Raw genomic sequence first — 24,691 nt, forward strand, 5'->3', positions numbered from 1 at the left:
TCCGACTTATATTTTATTCTTAATAAATCATTTTCGATTTATTAAGTCCGCATTGACTGCGCTTGATAAAATTTCTGCTTCCAAATTTTATCAAATTTTCACGATAACCTTTTTAAAATATTTTGCGAATATTGGCACCAAAAATATTCGCTAGGGACTTATGAATTATTCTGCACCCAATTCATAAATCCATATTCTCTCCGTTAACTATATAACTAATCAAATTTAAATTCTAAAAATTTAAATTTGCAATCCTATAGCCATAATAAAAATTTAGGGACACTTGTAAATTAAATTTATCTTTAAATTTAATTTACCTACTCCCGTCTAATAAATTATTAGACACGTGACTATATTTTAACTCTTAAATTTCCGGGTTATTACACTAGCAACATTATAGGAATATTGAGCTAGTATCTTCGATCTATCCTCCACGGCATGTAACAATTAAAATTGATTGATATAAGTTAAATTTGTAAGGTATCGATAATTCATATGAAAAGAACATTGTAGGTTGTTTGTTATCATTGTTAAATCCTTTTATTTAGTATTTTCTGTTTTTATTAGTTTAATTTAAAATACAAAAACATCTCAACTTTAATTGCTCAAATAATAGTTTAGCTAACTATTTTGGTATTAGATTCATTCCTTGTGGGTTCGACACTCTACTTAATTTTTATTACTTATTCACGATATTATATACTTGCAATTTTGTGCATCAATGACAAATATATTTGAACAATTTTATAATTACTTATCTTAAAAATCTTAGTATTAAGCCAATCAATAAATATTGTTTTCTTATATAATATTTAATTTTAGTTTATTAAATATTTATTTTATGATTATTAAAATTTCTTTATGTTTATTATCTGTTCATTTTTAAATATTAAATTAAATGAAAATAATTATTAATTCAAGTATAACTATTTTTTATTAAAATTTTATTAGAACTGACAATATATACACAATAAACGGTATCATTTAAATAAGTAGTTCATTAAGAATGGAAAATCAATATTTTATTATTAATTATTAACTAAACTGAATATATATTAAAATGAAATGTAAATTAAAATAATTTTAAAACTCTCAAAGTTAGGTGTATACTTGCAAACTTGAACATTTTCATAATTAATTACTTTAAGAATCTTAGTATTAAGCCAATCAATAAATATTGTTTTTTATATAATATTTAATTTTAGTTTATTGAATATTTATTTTACGATTATCAAAATTTCTTTATGTTTATTGATGGATACCGAATTCTACCTTAAATAGAATTGAGCCGAGTCACAAGAGATCCGCTCTCAGGTGACACCGGACTCCCATCAAAAGAATAATGAATATAAGGAAGATGGCAGAATCCATGGGATTCGCCATTATATCACTCAACAAGACGAAGACCGAATCCCTTAGGATTCGGCCAAAGCGCATTGATCCTGTGATTCGGATAGATCGCCAGATCTACTACATAATCTCGAAGTATATTCCTATTTGGATACAAACTCCAACTTAGGAAGATAATCTCTAACTTAGGAAGACGAGACTATTTAGGAAGACGTTCCTAAATAGGACTCATGTCTGAATAAGCAAGATCACGCCAAATCAGGGTCAATCCCTACAAAGTAGGATTCACTTTACTACTACAACACTGCTAGGTATGCAAATCATTTACCATAGAAGGAGCATGAGGTATGCCTAAAAACACAATTACATTCATATACTCGAAACGCTGCTCAAAACTCTAAACTGACTTTAGCATCGGAGAGTTAATCAGACAACCACCGTCCGGTTAGCTTCTACCCTGTTTTGCAGGTCTCATTCACCAGTTCAAAAGGCAGACTACATCAATTGGCGCCGTCTTCCTTGATGGCGAACCCGTAGCACTTCGGGTCGGTAAAACTTCCTCCGAATCCAGAACAATTACCCCATCTGAACCTGCCACCCCCACCTCTTTAGGAAGATTCACTGAAGCTGGGGGGGGTATAGGAGCCACGACCTCACCATTTAAAGGCTCTTCAACCGCTCCACCCTCTACCACGACGACTACCCCGTCACCAGCAAGCAAAATCGCCCCAGCAGGAACCAAAGGGACCTGTGCCTCATCTTCTGGAATTGGCTCGGCGATATCTACTTCCGGACCACCCATTGGAACGTCCAAATCTACTTTAAAGCCGGAAAGAAAATCATCAGATGAAGAAGATATCCTACAAAAAATAAGAAAATGACGAAGTTAAAATAAATACCTTCAGGAAACGAATAATAGAGATCCGTCAAGCCACGCGGAGGGTCCTCCAAAGGAAGCCACCGACGCCAAAGATGAATGTTAATCAAAACAACTAAAACCGGACGCTGGATAATACTATGAAAAGATAAATGAAAGGAAAGATTTGATTCAAACAAACTCAAAGGAGACGGATGATTTTGAATCCGATGAGTAGAAAAATCATCCGAAAAATGAAGGAAGGTGAGACTGTGATACACTATGAAAAAACGTCTTCGCCAACGGTTATTTAAACAAGCAGGGCATTTCGGGGCAAGCAGATCATTTATAATGCAGATAAATACGAGACCGACCTTTCCTACCAACTGCAAAGACGAAGCAACCATCGCACTTCTTCAAGTCGACAAAGTGATAAAAAAACATTAAGGGAAGGGGTATAACCCCGAAGCCTACACGCTTCTATAAAAGCAAGAATAACCTTAACGGTACCGGTATAGAGTTGCCCTAAGGCGATTCTTAAATTCTTACACACTTCTATCAGGAAAGGATCCAACGGAAACCTGAGACTAGCAGGGAATTGTTCTTCAAAAACAATCACCCTACAAGACGAACCCGGGGACTCAGAAGCAACTCTATTGGCACCTGGTAATATCACTTTATAATCAAAAGGAAAGTTACACTTAAAATAAATGTCTAGAATTTCGTCTTTGCAGAGACCCGATTAAGTAATAGCCAGAGCAGCACAAGCGTCTTCTGCTCGGCTAAGCGGCATCGTAAAACAAGAAATTTCGAAGATCCTTGAAAAGAAAAGATCAAAATGAGGAAAATACCCAAGAACACCAAGAACACCAAGAACAACAAAGTGATTTCCAGAATATCAGAAAAGCAGATGATGAAGAAAGCACAAAAGTTACTATAAATCCTTAAAGCTCAATCAAAAAGAAGAAAGGTACCTTGAATCTTCAAAAACAAATAATCAAATACAGAAAAACCTCAAGAAAAATGAAGATGAAAGAAATCCCAGAAGAAAGACGAAAATAATTTCAGAATGAAAATAAAGCACTTTTAGAAATAAGTGGAAATGTAAAGAGAAACATAAAAGAGTTTAAGTACGAGGAACAAGATGACATCAAATCATCAAAAAGCGACACGTGGCAAGAAAGAGAAAAATAGAATCTTAATAGAGAAGTGTAACGACTCGCCAAGATATGAAACGACTCAGCTCCTAAAGAGCCAAAATTTACCAAGGCATAAATACCAAGACTTCAGCTCACTTGCGGGGGGGGGGGGGGGGGGGGGGGGGGTAATGATGGATACTGAATCCTACCTTAAATACAATGGAGTCGAGTTACAGGAGATCCGCTCTCAAGTGATACCGGACTCTCATTAGAAGAATAATGAATATAAAGAAGATGGCAGAATTCATGGGATTCGCCATTATATCACTCAACAAGACGAAGACCGAATCCCTTAGGACTTGGCCAAAGCGCGTTGATTCGGGGATTTGAATAGATCGCCGGATCTACTACATAATATCGAAGCATATTCCTATTTGGATAAAAACTCCAACTTAGGAAGATAAGCTCTAACTTAGGAAGACGAGATTATTTAGGAAGACGTTCCTAAATAGGACTCATGTCTGGATAAGCAAGATCACGCCAAATCAGGGTCAATTCCTACAAAGTAGGATTCACTTTCCTACTACAACACTGCTAGGTATGAAAATCATCTACTATAAAAGGAGCATGAGGTATGCCTAAAAACACAATTACATTCATATACTCGAAACGCTTCTCAAAGCTCTAAACTGACTTTAGCATCGGAGAGTTAATCGGACAACCACCGTCCGGTTAGCTTCTACCATGTTTTGTAGTTCTCATTCACCGGTTCAGAAGGCGGACTCCATCATTTATTATCTGTTCATTTTTAAATATTAAATTAAATGAAAATATCTATTAATTCAAGTATAACTATTTTTATTAAAATTTTATTAGAACTGACAATATATACACAATAAATGATATCATTTAAACAAGTAGTTCATAAAGTATGGAAAATTAATATTTTATTATTAATTATTAACTAAACTGAATATATATTAAAATGAACTGTAAATTAAAATAATTTTAAAACTCTCAAATTTAGGGGTTAAGAAGGATAATTTAACAAGTTTTGAGGTGATGGGTTAAATAAAAAATTTAGGAATAAGTTTGGTAAATTGGTACAAGTTTAGGGATCAAATGGCGTGTTAAGCTTTATATATATGGTGATGCGGCAAACGAGCTGGCAACCCAGTTAAATATCTTTCCACACAGTGGCGTAGCCAGAAAAAAAAATTAAGAGGGGCAAAAATATTTTATATTCTTATAAAAATTAAAACTCAGTAAACATAGAAATGTCACAAAAAACTGTTTATAATAAAAATTACAATTGTTCTCTACGATTTTTTATGCCCTGATAACGATGCATAATAACTTCATTATCAATGGAGTTAAATACATCAATTTCAACATAGGTAATTAAACAATTAGACATCCATTGATCTCCCATCTTATTCCTTAACCGATTCTTCACATACTTCATAGCAGAAAATGATCTTTCAACTGTGGCCGTTGCAACAGGTAGAATAAGAGCTAAAGTGAGAAGTTTATAAACCAAAGGATATAAAATATCCTTTGTTTGCACCATTATTTCCACAAGGTTGCCAATTTCTGATATGTTAGAAAATTCACAACTTGACTTCATATCCAAAATAAATGTCTCCAATTGATTTTCAGGAACAATGCATTGAATGTCAGAGAAGTCCATCGGATAAAACTGAGCAACACGAAGCAACTTGGCTTTATCATAAGCAGAGAATAAATGAGAAGGATTCAAACAGGCAAAACATAAAAGCAATTCTGTGTTCACCTCATTGAAACGATTATTGAGCTCTTGCAATTGCAAATCTATAACAGTAGAAAATACCTCAACCTTGTAATGATGCATGTTCTTCACTTTCTCAAAGTTGCGCCGAGACCGTCCTGGAGGAATATACACATCTTCCATATTAGGAACTTGGATATCGTGGCTATTACAAAACAGAGTAACCTCATCCATCAAAGAGTTCCATCCACTATCTCGCATTAGTTGCAGGCGTTGCTTAGCTATCTTGACCAAAGTCATAGCATTTACAATATCTTGATCCTTTCTTTGCAATGTCTGTGATAATTCATTTGTAATTCCTAACACATGTTTCATCAAATGAAGACAAAATATAGTTTCAAAAGATTGCAAAGAATCCAATACAAAGCAAGCCTCAACTTTTTGATATGACTTTCCATTGTCCCTCACAAATTCAAGAACATCAACTATGGAAGAAAACAGCTTAATCAAGCTCAATAAAGTACTATAATGTGAACCCCATCGTGTTTCTCCCGCTCGTTTAAGAGTAGACTCTTGATTTTTTCCCTGTCCGCTTTCAAGCTCACCACTTTCAATTGCTTTTAAAACATTAATGGCTTGGATCTCCAAAAGCAAATCATGGCGCTTACTAGAGCCTCCAACAACATTTACAACACTTGAAGCTATAGTAAAGAGTAAGGCTATGGAAATATGATTTTTTGCAACACCTACAAGTGCTAGTTGAAGTTGATGTGCAAAACAATGTACATAAAAAGCACTCTCATTCTCTTTTAGAATTAAAGTTTTAAGACCATTAAACGCACCTTGCATATTGCTTGCACCATCATAGCCTTGACCTTGTAATCTAGATATGCTCAAACTGTACTTGGAAAATATTGCTTCAATTGATGCCTTCAATGATAAAGCACAAATGTCTTGCACATGAACTATATCTAAAAGACGTTCAACCACTTTTCCTTCCTTGTTCACATAGCGTATGACCATCGCCATTTGTTCTTTACATGCTACATCACGAGATTCATCTACAAGAATAGAGAACAAATTATTTCCTAAATCATGAATGATAGAGTTGGTAGTTTCAATTGCACAAGCATGTACAATATCCTTCTGAATATCTGGAGATGTCAATTTGAGATTTCTTGGACATTGATCTATTGCAACCCGTTTAATATCCTCATTATGATCACAAAGAAGTTGCAAAGTTGCCTTCAAATTTCCCGGTTTATTTGATTCATCATGACCACGAAAAGCGAAACCTTGTCTTAAAAGATATCGAACACATTCAATTGAAGTATTTAAACAATTTCGATAGTCGCTCCGTGATTGACTTGATTGCTTATTGACAATTGTCTGAAGATGTTGTCGTTGATTCATCAAATTTTGACACTTGTTGACAGCTTGATTGTGCGCACTATTAGGACCTCCAATATGTATCTGTAGTTTTTCTTTCTTCTTCCAATTAGTAAAACCTTCCACAACAAATGCATCACTACTACCTGTATGACCTTTACTTTCTGGTTTAAAAAGGTAGCAACAAAAGCAATATGCTGCTTCTTTTACCTTGTTATATTCTAACCATGAACTATGTTCATCAAACCAAGTATGACAAAATCTTCGAAACACGGTGCCTTGTAAGGTGTGCTTGTAATTATGTTCTCGAGGTTGACAAGGTCCTTTTTGTAAATACCTCCTCCGCACTTCCTCTTGTATGTTAGGATTGTAATCTGCAATCGGTTTTCGCAATGCAGGATCCGATGGGAGATTATCTAGATCAACTCTATCCATATTACCTTGCAAAATTTGATGTTCTTCATTACAACTTTCTTGATTTTTAACAGATGGCAGCGATTCAGACATAGTTTTTCTCTTAAAATATTTTTCCATATTTAAAAATAAAAAAAATTATGATAATCAGTTTATAGTAGCACATATTTAAACTACATTACAATATTCAACTAATTATAAAAAATTCAATCAACTATTAGATTTGACGACATAAGAAAAACTTTAATTATGTAATTTAATTAAATTAAGTTAGTTGATAGTCATTCTATCATTCAAATTGAACTGTCCATATTCCAATACTCTTAGTTAAACATCAAAAAATAAAAAATAAAAGTTTACGGAAATTATAGGCAAATTATTTAAAATTACCTGCAAATTGTAGCAAGTAATGTAGTTTTCACTTCACGACAACAAGAACTACTGGCCAAATTTTCTGAGCAGATGGAGATGATTTATTAATTGGAAAGCAAGTTTGATATTTGGGGATTAAAGATTATTTGTCCCGTTGTTATTGGGAATTAGGGTTGTATTTCTATTTTTGTAAATTGGTGAGTGGGACCTTTATGTTTCTAGAGAAATTAATTGGGCTCTCTATTTTGTTTTAAATAAACAATTGGGATCCACATGTAATGGTTAGGAATTTTTAAAAAAAAAAAATATTAAGAGGGGCAATTGCCCCTCTTATGATCAACGTGGCTCCGCCACTGTTTCCACGTTAAAGCGTTTGATATTCAAGTTTTGTTTCAGGGTGTTAAAATATGATCAAGTTCAGAGGTTTTATAGGTCAAACGTTAAGTTTAAATGTTAGATGGGTAAATAGGTACAAATTCAAGGGTCAAACGATGCATTACGCATTTTTTAATTTCTTCACGAGTTGACATTAAATTGTATTGATGTACGTATATTTCAATTATTGAATTTAAAAAATCATTTGAAAATTAAGATCAAAATGGTATATTTAATTTTTTAATATTTGATTTAAATTATAAACATAAAAATAAAATAGAAATAAATTTTGTGATAATCTTTTAGGATGAAAAAGTCTTTATCAAGATAAACTAGTAGGGGCGAAGCAACCTTAAAAAACATAGATATGGCCAATTCTAAAAAAGATAGTTTTACCAAGCCCATACGCTCACATAAATATTAATTTAGGCCAAGAACACTTTCGATCCGGGATTTCTTTATGTCCCATGTCGGACCAGAATCACAAATAAAACTGTCAGGATTGAAATATGAATCACATTACTTGCAAAAGAAGTTAAAAAAGTCACGTTAGTTAAGAGGATCATATACGATTCTCTGATAAGAGAAGATACACACACCACACCATCTGCGCTCAACACACATCTCTTTAACTGGAAAGACCAGCTCAGCCTACAATATAGAGAAAAAGCTCAACATGAAAGCACAAATAGAGAAAGAAGTATACTATACAAACCACTTTATCTTTAAACCCTAAGTTACTTTTTTTTTTGTACCATATTCTTTATTTGAACAAATTACTATGACACCCCTCATATTTGATATAATTCACACTTTAATCCCTCTTGTTTGAAAATCAAACGATATAGCCTCTCATTTTTATTTTTGTCAACGATTTAGTCCTTCCATTCATTTTAGGTGTTAGTCAACGAAACTATATAGTCCCCACTTTTGTTTTTTTTCTCCAAAGATTTCATCCCTCTTTTTTGTTTTTGTCAAAGATTTCGTCCCGCAGGTTTGAAAATTAATTTACCCCTTAAGTCCTTTGACCTCGTTGACTAACACTAAAAATGGACGGAGGAACTAAACTGTTGACGGAAACAAAAGTGAGGGACCATATAGCTTAATTTTCAAACAAGAGGGACTAAAGTGTGAATTATGTCAAATGTAAAGGGTCTCATAGTTATTTGCTCTCTTTATTTTCTTACTTTACTCTTCTTCTTCACCAAATATTCACTTGAACATCGTAGTTAACCGCCATTTTTTTTTCCGGCATTCAATCTGAACGTACTCTCTATTTTCAGGTCTCAGAGTTCTACTAGATCACCCCCTATTTTTGGTGATTTATCACCTGGCTCTGTTTGTGGGAAAATTTACTTGATCTTTTATTAAAATATTTCTCTACCAGTCATAGGAAAGTTTTTAGATGTGGCGAGAATGATTACTTATCGGAAATGGAATAGATCTGCTAATTAGCTACGTGGAAATACCTTTTATTTGAAAATAGAAAGAGGAACTTGGAATCTTACAGCCATCATGAAGAGTTTTTTTTTCATTGGGGAAAGTATTCTAATAACATAATATGGTATGATAAAAAGGAAGAAACAGAAATTATGGTCAGGTCTAGAACATACAAATATAATGCAAGGGGCAGTCTTCATGTATGAGGATAAAAGATGAATGGAACAACCCTATAAAGATACATTGGTAATATCATCAAATATATAAAATTTTGGATCTAAAAGATTTTGATTGATCAAAGAAGTTCCCTAAACCTTTTTGCCGTGGAAGGTTTATCTTGGTCTTTGAGGAACGCTGAAAAATTTGAAACTGGAATTCATTTTGATTTTGGGAATTTTGAGTGAGCTAGTATACCCTAGAAGATAAATGGAACTAGGAGAAGCACATAAACTATTAGAAGATCCAATAGGAACTCAAATGAAGACGACATGGAAGGTAAACATGCTTTTACTTTTGTCAATTTACCACTGCGCTACCATGTTATTGGGTAGACTAGTGTTATATGAGACAAGAGTTGTGACTTGTATAAAATATTTAATGATGAAAATCTTGACTGAGTGTCACGACCCAAATTCAGAGTCGATAACGGCGCTAGAGAATGGGAGTGGTAACTCCGAAACCCATAGCAAGCCTAGAACCACTCTAACTTTTTTGCGGAAACATGAACAATAAAAACATGCAAACATATAACAATGCATACACGTTTGCACCTACAACATAATATCATATGTAATCACATCCTCGATACCAAAAATAATGAGCATTCGACTTCCGTAGTTTCATACGTACTAGCCCATCTATCGATCTATACAAAAAAACGCTATTAACATAAACATCATCAAAGAAGATCATACGATCTAGCGTAGCCTAACAAAAGACATACACAAAATAGCAGGTATAAAAATATACCAGACATTTAAAATCCCGCTATACTAGGCCACAACTGGTCACCGTATACTACTGCAACTCTAAGAGAAATTGTACTTTGTACAGGCCAAAGAACTCCCGTCACAAAAAAGGATGTTTGTCTGATCCGACGCTAATCACTTGAAAGTGGTAAACATCAACGGGGTCCGACTATGCTGATTTAGTGTACACATTACTAATGGTACTACTAAAAAATAACATCGCATTTAAAAACAAAACATATATATAATTCAAGCATTTGATCCGACCGAAACTCTAATCCCAAAACCAACCTGAACTAGGGTAGAATTCCTAATAGTATCGAGCGAATATGACTTCTCAAATCTTTTTGGTAAGGTCCCGAGATAATTCAACCGAGTTCAACCTATACCAAGTGGTACAGTTCTGGGATAGTTCGAACGAGTTAAACTAGTACCATTTCTTATAACCAAATAATCGAGTGAGATGAGTCCCAGGATAGTTTTATCGAGTTAACATTATATACATGTCCCGAGATAATTCCACCGAGTTCAACCTCATATCTAATCAAATGAGAAGAGTACTTTACAGAGCATCGAGACTAAGTCTATGACTTACCCGGACACTAGTGATCACACAGCATATTGACGCCCAATAGGTAGCTCGTTCCCCACAGATCATATACTAGTTTTCACAATTGAGATATTCGATAATTTGATACACAAAATCATATAATACGATAAAATAACATGCGATGTAGTTTGACACTTATGCTTATAATATTACAAAATAGATATAGCGTAATAATACGCAAAAGTAAAGTGTAACTCACCTGGATTGCTAATAATCCAGAAATAACAAAATATAAACACCAATCCCCATCAAGCTTCCTTGGTCTGCCAAGTCCGTAGCTCGATAATCTGTCGTATCTAACATAGATTTCTATTGTGAGAATATATAATAGCAACTCTATTATATAACTAATTTTAACGATAAAAATATTACGTTTAATGACTAAACGTAAACCGTCGTACTCGTACCGAATTATTTTTGATAAAATCTTGAAACGTCCTTTTCATGTACTATTGGTATTAATCAAATCTCATTTGATTAATCAATCAACAAACCAATCCAAATAACTAACAATCCATTTTCCTTTGATTTTCACTTTTACTATGACTAACTCATTACCTTTAGCCTTCATTTTTAACAACTTCTAATTATCCAAATCTCAATTAAACTATCCCAATTCAATCCTTGTGTATCCTTAATGCTTTATTGATCAACTCAAGTGAAACATTATCGCATGACAAGGGTTGATTTTGGCCCGAGAGAGTGCCTCTTGGCTGGCTGGGGACTGCATTTAATTTGCAGTCCCTATTGGGTTGCAAACCAGCTCTGCTCCACGAGCAGAGCTGGCCTGTTCGTGGAGCAGAACCTTGGTCTGCATTTGGAGCGGATTGCTCTGCTCTTCGCGCAGAGCTCACATCTGCTCGAAAAACAGATATGTTATGCTCGTCGAGTAGAACCTATTTTTCTCGTCGAGCAGAACAGTTATGCTCCACGAGCAGAAATCTGCTCGTATGAGCAGAACAAGGTTTGCTCGTTCGAGCAATCCCACGCTTCTCGGTTTCCTATTCCGACGTACTCGCTTCAATACACACGCTAAACCATATCCAAAACTCCAAATCAAACGTTTAAATCTGTAAGAATTATGAGTTTTAAAACTTTAATCCATTTAAAACTCAACTCATGTAAAAACCTTAGCATATCTCAATATTTACTTAATCGAAATCAAAACTGAGCATCTCATCTTGTTCGTGTGTGGTTAGCTAGAGAACCGATCTTGAGTTATCGAAATCGGTCACCAGATCATGGAGAAATGCTCGCCGTCGTGATGGATGCGCAAAAGAGAGAAAGAGTTGGCGATGGTGAGTTAAGGTTTCTGTAACCCTTCCTAATGAAGTAGATGATGTAAAATAAGGGCATGTGGTGGCCTTTATATACATTGGCTACCACTTTAGCTCAAGTATTAATCAAACACTTTAACCCAATTCTTTAATCATTGTCCGAAACCAATTTTAAAGTGATTTCGTAAATTTATAAAATTTTGACGATAATTTTTTATAAATAAATAACGGACTTTTCCATATTTTTTATTACTCCGGGACTTATATTTTATTTTAATTTTAATTGATATTTGAAGTCCCGTTCAATCTCGCTTGATAAAATAATTTTCGTCCGATTTCTATAAAATTTTAACCATAGCTTCTTAAAATTATTTTACGAATCTTGACGTAAAATTTATTAGCTCGGGACTTACCAATTATTTTATTTTAATTTATGGCCATATCCTTAGTCTCGCTCAAACTCTCGTTAACAAATAATAATTTCTCGACTTAAATTATTATTCCGCGATACTAAAATAGACCCAATTTGTTCTAGGTCTTATTATTTGAATTTAATTTGGGCAATCTAACTATCCAAATTAGGGGGCGTGCCACAATACTTAGTACTTTTAAAAATACGGGGTATTACACTAAGGGAGACACAATAATGATAAGAGGAAATCAGGAAGATACTAGATCTCGTTTTTTGTATTTGATTGCAAAACACGATTTTTGAGTAAACGCTAAATGTTTTATTTTCCAATAAATACACCCTTAATACTAGGGTTTTATATAAGCGTTTTCAAAATTAACACAAAACATAATCACTAAATAATTTTCATTGCTTTGTGAAGCAATAATGCTATCACACAAGCACTCGTTTTGGTAAAGGTCTGTTCGTGTGGATACTTGTAGAGAACGCATTCTTTTGGAGGCGTTTTTGATCCGAGACAAGGTATCAACAAAGTGAACCACCTCCTTTCTTCCAACATTGCTGTTTAAATCCGACATTCAAGTAAGTTTATTTATGCAACTTGTATGTCTCTTCGAATTACATGGATCTTGTTTTAGGTTTTCGATAAAAAATTTAAAATTCCGCTGCGTTATAAAACCTAGAAAACCCAGTAGGAAGGACCACTTTCCAGAAGCCATTCTTGCCGAGGTGCTCATTCCTGCCGCCCGACAGGATTTCTGTCAACCACCAACTTCGGAAAGTCATAACTCTTTGCATACACCTCCAAATGACTTGGTTCTTGATTCAATAAAAATATTGAGATGTCTAATTTATATTTTATAAGTAAGAGAAATTAATTGGAGGACTCCAAATATTCCGAAATATCCAATTAAGGGAGAAGGGTTAAATCTGTAAATAGGCAAATGAGATGCGCAATTTGTCAATCTTTAAAACTTCATAAGTCGAGTTAGACACCTTCGAATGATGTAATTGTTGATGTTTTGGAAATCTCGAGATGTTTACTTTAATTTATATGAAGAACATTTTTTCATTTGAGATCTTGAATAAGGATAAAAACATCATTTCATGAACAAGGATAAATTTGACATATTTTCTTTGTTTCTTTGCAATTTTCTTTGATTCTTGACTCATAACTTTCTTGCATAAAATTCCTACAAAACATTACCTTTTCAAACATAATATCTAATAATACTAAAGATAGAATGATTTTTTAAGCAAGGATAGTATATATAAAATGCACATATCATCTTGCAATTAGAAAACATATTTTTGCAATCAATTCAACTTCTCCGATAAAATTGAGAAACGGGAAAGTAATTTTTTAAATTTCTCACCGGCATCGTACTATTGAGATTATTTACGTGTTTTTTGGTGTCTTGGCTAATTGCCTCTTCAAATATTTGAAAAGCTGAGTAATCTCAACCCAAATAAATAAATTATAAATAAATGATTCAATATAGATAAAAAAAAATTCGTTTTGTTTAAAATTTCGCCATCAGTGAATAGTTTTTTTTTTTTTTTTAAAACCATCAATGAACAATAGTAGTATTAGAAACTAATTGTCGCATACTCTACTACGTTCGCCTACTATTTATTTATCACCAAGTTTCTATAAATACACCAATCTCCACACCAAAACTACAAATCTTTCTACAATTGCAATATCAATACTTCATATATAGAAGAAAAAAAACATATTTTCTACATGATGAAGATGGCCCATTTCAATCTTGGAAAATTTTCACAAATCATGATCCTCATTGTCTTATTTCTTTGCTCATCAATATATGAGACTTGCCATGCAAGAGAAAGCAAACAATGGAATCAAAGAAAAAATGTGTATATGATCAAAGAAAAAGATTATTACGATGGTGTTAACCGCCATCCCCGCCACCATCACGGGCGGAGCTTGTCAAATTTCAAGGGCTCTGATTACATTTGGTCCGATGAAAAGGGGCAGAATGTACAGAACGTTGCCACCTTTAATGTACTTGACTATGGTGCTAAAGGTGATGGTCATACAGATGATACCCAGGTGATTGTTTCATATAACTTTTTCTTACATTTTTTTCTTGTGTGTTTTCATGAGAATATTCTCATGTATTTTTTCTTCTTATTTTTAGGTTTAAAATATAACTTGTGAAATAATCTATTAACTTTTGATGCCAAGAAATGGAAAAGAGTTGGCTTGACTTGATTTAGAAATTAATTTAATATAATGCATACCTCCTTATATGTAGAAATGCTAGCCACTCACTGAATATAACTCAATTATGAAAGTCATGTACACAACTATAGTGTTTCAAGTTCAAACCCTACTATGAACCAATTAAAAATGGCTTAATATATAGTTTGACCTCTAAACTTATACTCTTTTACTCATCTAACTTTTATAATTAACGTCTCACTTATCGAACCTTTTAACTTGTTAAATAATTCTATTTTACTCTTAAACTTGATAAATAAGTAAATATTGACTCTCTCCGTTTCAAGTGTCAGGGATTTAATTTTTACTTATTTATTAAATTCAGGGGTCAAATAGAATTATTTAACAAGTTTAAATGATTAATTAAGTTTAGAAATTAGATAAGTAAAAGAATATAAGTTCAAGTGTCAAATTATATATTAAGCCAATTAAAAATTGGTTGCTGGTATATTGATAGAAATAATAATTTGAGTCTCACTTTTTAACAATTCAAATTTTACATGATATGAAAATCTATACGATTGAAAACTTGTGATTTTAGATTTGATAAACTCATTTCATTTGATTAATTTAATATTTAAACATAAAACTTATACTTATTTATTATTCAAACTAAATGAGTATTTTCACACTTAAAGTGTGGTGATGATAAATTCATTTGATTACCTAAATATTTAAAAAGAAGATTAATTTGACTTGTTCTCATTCATTTAATTTGACTTATTCTTATTCATGTTTTAAAATCACTAGACATTTACGTGGGTCGGAGCATTTTCAATGATACCTTTATTATATAATAAAGAGTATCTATCTTTTTAATAAAGAACATTTTACAGATAAATAATAAAATATTTATTTTAGTTAAATGGACTCTCTGAATTATCACTATTTATAATGTATTTTTATAAATATTATTTTATTTAAATTTTTGTAATTTTCATATAAATAAACTATTATAACAATTAATAAAATAAATTATTTGAATATAAAACAAATATAACATATTAATAAATTCTATAATTATAAAGTTTATAATTTGAATATATAATAAATATAACATATTAATAAATTTCATAACTATAAAATTTATAGGTAATTGATTAGATTTGTTTATTTATAGATATCATTTTTAGAGTTTTTTGAACTATTTAATAATTTTTCTTATATAGAAAACGAGTTTTCAATTTTTAGTATTTACAGAAACGGGTTCGAAATGTTTTCGAAAAGTTTTTGAGAGTTTGCAGAACGAAAAAGTTTCTGAAACGGAAAAATTCACTCTATATAAAATTTTTGTGCAACCTAGCTCTATTTTAAACTTGTGTGACAAAAGTTCAATTGACCTTTATTTAGTTATCAAATTTTTTAAATTAAAAAGTCTATTGCAAATATTCAAAATATGGTTTTTTTTGTTAAAAAAAGTTATTTATTTGTACAATTGAGAGGATCACGAGCAGAATCAAAAATAATTTTAAAAGATTTTTTTTAATTTAGTATATAACACAAGTTTAAGGCGGTTTATATATTAAAAATAAATATAATTTATATCATTTAGACTAATTAATATTATATGTTAACGTAATGTTTTTTTTTCAAAAGGTAGTCTCCTTGTGGCTTTGCCACTAGAGGACCAACCGGACTTTTCAATAAATTTCTAATTTACATTAATTATTTTTTATTTTAACTGTATCAATTTTTAATTTATATAAACTATTTATTTAGATATTATCATGAGTTCTCACCAAAAACAACATTCTCTTCAGTTTTTAATTTGGGTACATTATTTATCTTGTTTTGTTATAAAAGCTACTATATAAATCTTTTAGCTTTCACCATATATATAAAACTACTTATTAATCAATTATTTATTTGATTAATTTTTCTTTTAGATAATTTTTTTATCAAAAAATATATTCTTTCTAAAAGTGTCATTTTCATAAATTTCTAGATTAAATAAAATAATAATAAATTTTTATCTTTTTATCTTTTTTATTATAAAAAGTATTGTTAATAGAGAATTATTGTTAATTCTCAATTTATATAAAGTATTTTGTTTAACCTTCTCATGAGAATTCCCGATTTAAATAAACAATTAATTATTTTTTTATCATATAAATTAGTACTAATAAAATATTTTCATGATTCTTCAATTTATATAAACTATTTACTTATTTTATTATAAAGGCTATTATTTACAAAAAGAAAATTTTAATTTTTAATATATTTAGTAAATTTTTAATAAATTTTTATTTCAATATATTTTATCACAAAAATATTATTTATAAAATTACTTATTTTTGTCTACAAGAATCTTATTTTAAAAAATATCATTGATGGAACATTGTCTTAAGGTAATAGTTTGTATTGCGTAATTATTTAATTATGTTATTAGTATGAATTATGTTACTCTAAATTTACTTAATTTTAAAAGTAATTTATAATCTTGTGAGCTCTCAGTTTATAGAATGTGATTTTTTGTTGTTTCATTAAATAATGATATGTGGTATACGTAAGGCAGGCATTTGAAGCAGTATGGGAAGCAGCTTGTAAGGTAGAGGCGTCAACAATAATAGTTCCATCTCCCTCTATTTTTCTTCTTCATCCAATCTCTTTTTCAGGTCCTAATTGTGCAGATAACATTGTATTTCAGGTACATTTACTTATAATCCATATCTTTTGATTATAATTAAGTTTTTTTTATGAATAATAATAATAATTATTATAATTAATTTAGTCGCTTGATTCGATTTAGAAGTAAAGTTATTGGCATAACACGTATATGGATCTCTGCATTATCAACACGTTTTTGATTTGGATCCCACCATTTTTATTTGTAAACATTTAATGTCTACACTTTAAATTTTATAAACATTAGGTCTCATTCGCAGAATTGTGTGTAATACACGTGTCGTTAATGCAACCGAGATAATTTATTTATTTTTTTACATTAATATTTTTTTTGAATCGGATCGTATATTTTAATTTTTATTGAAAGTAAATTCCTAAATCGGTTTTTTTGTTTTGATTTAACATCGTTAATATTTTTTGAGACAGAAGAACTTAATGTTAATAAAGTTAAAAGTGTAAAGATTTACTGTATCCATATTATAGTAGATGGGCCCAATTTAAAAAATATATAGAGAGAATTAGCAAAATATCTAAAAAACAGAAATATTAGCATTTGTTAATACTAATTGTCCATTTTTATTTGTCTATCTCAGCGTGTTATGTGTTTATGTTTTTACTCTTTTTTTTTGTTTTCATACTCCATATTTACTCTATATTACAGTTCCTTCTCCTTCTTCATCATCTTCTTCTTCTTTTTTCTTTTTGCTTCTTTTTTTCATCTTTTTCAGTTTATTTTCAAAAAAAAAACCAACAAATCAACAAATCAATGATAATCTTCAGCTTATAACATTTCAAGAAATTAAATCCTACGATTTTATTATTATTTATTAAAATTTTATTGCTAATTTCAAATCTAGTTTTCGATCCGCTCGAATTTTTAATTCGTAATCAAATTACTTCAAATTTCACTTGAAATTCAAATCCAACGATTATAACTTTCTCCAAAAACAAAGAAAACTGTAAATTATTAATTTATTTGTTCTCATTAAAAATCTATTAAAAATATTTTCAAAAGGTTTCAAATCCAGTTTCAATTACGGTTTCAAACCGTTTACAAAGGTTTCAAACAGTCTAAAACAGTTTCTAAAAAACGCTTTTAAACAGTCTAAAAAATAACAGTTTCAAACAGTTTCAAAAAACAGTTTGGAACAGTATAAAACAGTTTCAAACCGTTTACAAAGGTCTCAAACTGTCTAAAACAGATTCTAAAAAATACTTTCCAATAGTTTATAAAATAACAGTTTCAAATAATATCAAACAGTTTCAAACCGTTTACATAAAAAAATAACAGTTTCAAAAAAACAGTTTCAAACCGGTTACAAAGGTTTCAAACTGTATAAAACAGTTGCAAACTGTTTCCAAAGATCTCAAGCAGTCTAAAACAGTTTCTAAAAAACACTTTCAAACAGTTTAAAAAATAACAGTTTCAAACCGTTTACAAAGGTTTCGAACAGTATAAAACAGTTTTGAGAAAACAGTTTCAAACGATTTTTAAAATTAATTTAAAACATTTGAAAACCAGGTCAAAATATTATTAATGAAAAACATTACGATTTTTTCAAAACAAATTGTAAAAAATTTCAAAAAACGATGCTATAATAATTTAAAACAATATAGAAAAAAAATAGAAGAAGAAGAAGAAAAAGAGAAGAAGAAGAACTTTCTCTCTATCACCATTATATTATCTCTTAAACTCTTTTTTGATTCAATTTTTTTTTTCTTAGAATTCATTTGTATAATGTGAAAAATAGAAAAATCAGATTTGAAAAAAACAAAGAAAAAAAAGTTGCAGAGAAAAGAAGAAGAAGAAGAAAAAGAAGAAGAAGAAGAGAGAGAAAAAAAAAGAGAAAAAAAAAGGAAAAATGAGAAGGAAGAAAGAGAAAAAGGAAAGAGAAAGGAAAAAAATAAAAAAAAGGAAAAAGAGGAAAGAAAAAAAAGAGAGAGAAAAAGAGGAGAGAAAAACAGAAAAGAAAAAGGAGAGAAGAAAAAAAATGAAATATGCATGTATTTAAAAGAAGTAGAGTAAAAATACAAACAAGTTATTTTGCTAATTGAAGTACAACTAAAAACAATAGAAAAATAGAGTAAAAAAGTATATTTTTGAAATTGAAGTATTTAGAATAAATAAGTTGAAAAAGGAGTATTTTGTGTAAATTCCTTAAAAGTATGATAGTGTAGAAATCTAATTATGCATTTTGCCAAAAGTACTGCAGTTCAGTTTTGGTAAAAACGGAATAAAAAGATAATCAACAATATTTATTCAATTTATTTTAATTCGGATTGAACTGAATGCACATTCCTACTAGAAATGGATAGGATGATTAATAATTTATTTTACTAAATGTTTATGCAATCAGTTGGATGGGAAGATCATAGCTCCTACAAGTGCTACGCCATGGGGTTCAGGGCTTTTACAATGGATCGACTTCACAAAACTAAAAGGTATTACCGTCCAAGGAAAAGGAGTCATCGACGGCCAAGGTTCCGTTTGGTGGAATGATCTATCGTCGTATAGTCCATACTCGGAGGTACACGATATGATAATCAAATTGAACCGAATAACCGAAGTGAACCCAATTCAGTTCCGCTAAGTTTGAAATTATTAAAAAAGTTAATCATTTTATTTAGTTTGATTTTAATGTTAACGCGCTTTTGGTGTAAACAAAACCAGACCGACTAATTTGATTTAAATTTAAAATTTTAAAATTCTTATAAAACCAGTTGGTTCAATATTTTTTAGAAAAATTAAAAATGTTATTTTGCTTTGGTTAAATTTAAACCTTTATCCATTTCTATCAGATAACTGGTGAGCTCAGAACTAAAATGCCCGGGACTAAGCCAACAGTAAGCACTTTCTTGTCCTAAAACCAACCTTTTTTCTTTAGGATTAAGAATATTTTTTTTTAATTAAAGTGTTACACTATATATGCAGGCACTAAGATTTTATGGAAGTAGTGGCGTAACAGTAACAGGAATAACAATTCAGAACAGCCCTCAAACCCACCTCAAATTTGATGATTGCACAACAGTTCAGGTTTCTGATTTCACCGCTGCATCGCCCGAGAACAGCCCGAATACCGACGGAATTCACCTGCAGCACTCTAGAGATGTGCTCATTTTCAGCACTGATCTTTCTTGTGGTAATTCACCAGTTCCATAATGTTTATTCTCATCAACTTTAAAAGCAATTTGCAGACCATGGCATCAACATAAATTTGTTTTGACAGGGGATGATTGTATTTCTATTCAAACCGGATGCTCAAATGTCTATATACATAACATAAACTGTGGACCTGGACACGGTATAAGCATTGGAGGATTAGGAAAGGACAACACACAAGCTTGCGTTTCGAACGTCACTGTCCGCGACATTCAGATGCAAAACACGCTGACCGGTGTACGGATAAAGACATGGCAGGCATGTTTCAATTAGCGCGAATAGACTTTACGATCTTCTAATTAAATTAGACTCTTTAACTATCAAATATGGCCTTATGGTTTATAATCTTCAGGGTGGCTCGGGCTCTGTACAAGGAGTAACATTCTCTAACATTCAAGTTTCGGGAGTTGAAACTCCAATAATGATCGATCAATTCTACTGTGACGGAGGCAATTGCCGAAATGAATCTTCAGCCGTTGCTATATCAGGCATAAACTATGTAAACATAAAAGGCACTTACACAAGAAATCCTCTGCACCTAGCATGCAGTGACAACTTGCCCTGCACTGGTCTCTCTCTGGATACAATAGAGCTCGAATCGGCTGGTGAAGACAGCCAACCATTCTGTTGGAACACGTACGGAGATCTGAGAGGCGCAACTGTTCCGCCAGTTAACTGCTTGGGAACTGGCAAATCGAGGAAGCCTGATGTAGTTAATTGCTGAGCTCTAGTATAATAAGCATACATATATAGAATCAGAAAATTATATAGTTTGTAAAACTACAAAAACTTGCAGTCTTCTGAAGAATATTCTAGACGCGCAACAAACAATCATATGATCTAAGTCCCTATATATACAACAATATTTGTATTTATTAAGGTTTTGCTGTTTTCTTTAGCTGATTGTAACTAAGATGTGGCCTGTCAGTTGCATTCACCATAAATATAAGGATTTGTAATTTAGTGACTTATAGTTCAAGAGCAAGAAAGTTTAAATTATTTTTTGCTTTAGGCATAGTTGAATTATTATGACCAAATTAGCTAATGGATCAGAATGAGAAATTAGAATTAAAACTACATATGATTACCCTGCATGTAAACAATTCTATCCATATCATCAGTTAACTTCTGTATTTGCTCCCTTGAATGCAGTGGTGATTGATATACATAGGCGCAATCCAACCATCCATCGCGTACATTGTGGAATAAAGAGATCGACGAATTAATACCATTGACCGAAGCACATCCAATAGATTTCTTAAATACATATATATATGCAGGCAGTTCTTGGTGATGCTTACAGAGGTAAACCCGGATTATGAATAGCTATTACCATATCGGTGAAGTGCTTGTCACATGGTTCTTTGCATTTGCAAAAGATGCGTAACATCTATTTGCTACCTCGGATAGCTTGTCAAAATTCCATTTATGTCATGTGTATTCAGAATAGCAGAGTGGTAAAATCCTGATACAATAAATATTCAAGGATCGCGATGTGAAAAGCATGCATTGAAATTTTCTTATCGACCTAATGATTAAAAACTCTAAACCTTTTACACGTGTTATTATATCAGTAACACTTTTGAACGACTTAAATGCAAGAATAAGAATTATCGAGACAGACTATTAAGCAGAAGCTCCAGAAATATTGAGCGACAATCGACGAGAGTTACATAAGGCCTTTCGAGACATGTGCTGCAAGCCTGTAATCAAACCAGAAGCTTCCACAGAGTTTAATCCCTCTTACCCTCCAAGAATGGAAGTGATTAATTACATTGATCATGTGGCAAATAGTTCAAGTTTACTACTAGCTTAAAGTTGTAGATTGTCACATGTTCTCATGTTGAATATTAAGTGTGATGAAAATCCCACATTGAAAAGATATGAGTAGAATGTGGAATATATAAGTGGGATGGACTACCTAACCCATTACCTTAGGGCTTTGAGTTTAATGTGGTGTCCGGCCCACGGTTATATGGTTCACATTCTGGGCCTCATGAATGTATTCTCCCATACATTGCGCTCAATTTGGACCAACAATTGGTATCAGAGCCCGGTTCGGCTGGGTGGAACTTGGTGACTCCGGGTCTTCTATCCCGAAAGGGTTGGAGTCTAGTTCCGAGGTAAGTTGAGCGATCCAATGTGGAAGAGTATCACACTTAAGGGGGAGATTGTTGAATATTAAGTGTGATGAAAATCCCACATTGGAAAGATATGAGTAGAATGTGGAATATATAAGTGGGATGGACTACCTAACCCATTACCTTAGGGTTTTGGGTTTAATGTGGTGTCCGGCCCACGGTTATATGGTTCACATTCTGGGCCTCATGAATGTATTCTCCCATACATTGCGCTCAACTTGGACCAACATCTCATCTAACATATATCAACAATTTTCATATTCCAGGATTAATCAGAGAATGTTATGAGATTCCAATACATTTTTCTTCTTCAAAATAACAACAAAATGATGCTAGCATGTCCAGTTCCTGATAAGTTTTTGAATCAATTTATGGAGCTGCAGCTAAACAATCAAGTAATCAACCTCATGAATCATGATCAAGTACTAACAAAAGCTGGTTGCTTCTTGTCACATAAAGATGAGAGTTTTACATATTTACCTAAAAAATGTTTACATGTACGCAGATAAATCAAACAGATAAACTATGGGAAGTCATCAATTTCCTGCGCGTTTAGAGTGCACAACCAATGAGAAGTAGACTTTAGTACTTGACAAGGAAATGTAAAATAACCACTTGCGCATTTAGTCTATGTTGCACCAAAAAGAAAAATACCGAAGCGAGAAATGCTGAACGGAAAACAACAAAATAAGATTTCTATTATTTCAATAAGTTATAAGCATAAAATTCTGGAGTTTTAGAAGCGTTTCCGAAAATGGAAAGAAACAATAAAATGTAGGACTCAACATAGACTAAAAGCAATCTTTCATAACTCTATATAGAAGAATTAGGGTTAATTATTTTTAGGTCACCAAATTATAGTGTTTTTACAAAATGGTAACCGAATTATAAAAAGTTATAAAATAGTTACCGAAGTATAGTATTATTACAAACCGGTTACCGAACTATATAAAGTTACAAAACGGTTACTGGAGTATTATTTTTTTTACAAATGAGTTACCATCTTGATGATATGGACAATGAATAAGATAACTTTTTTTGTAAAAAAACAACAGTTCGGTAACCGTTTTGTAATCAAATTATAGTTCGGTAACCATTTTGTAACTTTTTTTAATCTAGTAACCATTTTGTAAAAATATTATAGCTTGGTAATCATTTTGTAACTTTTTATAATTCGGTAACCGTTTTGTAAAAAACTATAGTTTGATGACCTAAAAAATATTTAACCCGAAGAATTATCAACTATATGACGGTAAACATCAATTAGTTTATTCGCAACTCAGTTAGCACAAATTAATCAGAAACTTATAGCTCTGTAGATGCTTTAATTCAATATAAGTTTCATCTGCTTAATTTGATCATGAACATAAACAAACATAATTACATTGTGATTATCATTTTAAATCAGCTACACAAGATTGTAGTCCTCCTCAAATTTACAGAAGATTTAATATTTATTAAAAGGCAATGGCTCAATCCAAGTACAATTTGTGCCTTCTTTAATATTAAGAGGAAGTTTACTCGAATAACTATTTGAACGTGAATGATATTGTCTAGTTGTAAGAGAACAGAAAATACATTCATCTTCTCGCATTTGCGGAAAATAAATCCTGTCATCTTTAACTCCCGTCGGAGCACTTCCGATAAACGATGATGCATTACTGACATAGACCATTTTGTTACCACTGTTAGACACAATCTGCCACTTTGTGGTAGATAAATTTAGCTGCCGAATAAGAATTTTATCCCGGCTTCTGAATTCAAATACACCTAGTAGTTTCCCATTATTTATGAGCAAAAAGTTCCTGTAAACTGAATCAACTTTCTTAAGGAGAAAAGGCTTCCAGATCAAAGAAAATTTTTGCTTGTCGAAATCAAAAACTATAAGATGACCATTTAATCCCAAAATATAACACTTGTTCTCATGTATGACAGGATGACACTGAACGGCCAGACGATTGAAGTCAGTGAAGCGACGTTGTCCAAATATCCGATGAGAGGAAAAAACATTGCATTCCCAGTTATACGAGTCAAAAAACCAATATCGACTCTAATATTGTCTAGCAGGACGAAATACGAAGAGGTTATCAGAATCGATTCCAACAATGTAATAATCATCAGAATTTGGAAGATGTTGTAACATTGATACCGATGTTGAATCTTAGGTA

General features: G+C 31.7%; 2 protein-coding genes across 2 annotated transcripts; one reads left to right on the plus strand and one right to left on the minus strand.

Annotated features, from left to right (window-relative positions):
- Nucleotides 1–4,651: 4,651 nt before the first annotated feature.
- Nucleotides 4,652–7,015, minus strand: LOC126672328 (uncharacterized). The gene has a single exon (XM_050366274.1). It carries the CDS (start codon nt 7,013–7,015, stop codon nt 4,652–4,654), a length of 2,364 nt encoding a protein of 787 aa, XP_050222231.1.
- A 7,045-nt stretch (nt 7,016–14,060) lies between these two features.
- LOC126674338 (polygalacturonase At1g48100) lies at nt 14,061–21,378 on the plus strand. Its single transcript, XM_050368775.1, has 7 exons — nt 14,061–14,426; nt 17,113–17,244; nt 19,580–19,750; nt 20,022–20,066; nt 20,155–20,362; nt 20,450–20,640; nt 20,735–21,378. The coding sequence occupies exons 1-7, from the start codon at nt 14,097–14,099 to the stop codon at nt 21,104–21,106; spliced, it is 1,449 nt and encodes a 482-aa protein (XP_050224732.1). The 5' UTR covers nt 14,061–14,096; the 3' UTR covers nt 21,107–21,378.
- The last annotated feature ends 3,313 nt before the right edge of the window (nt 21,379–24,691 follow it).

This window comes from Mercurialis annua, linkage group LG3 (assembly GCF_937616625.2).
Source record: "Mercurialis annua linkage group LG3, ddMerAnnu1.2, whole genome shotgun sequence".
In the NCBI taxonomy this organism is placed as follows: domain Eukaryota; kingdom Viridiplantae; phylum Streptophyta; class Magnoliopsida; order Malpighiales; family Euphorbiaceae; genus Mercurialis; species Mercurialis annua.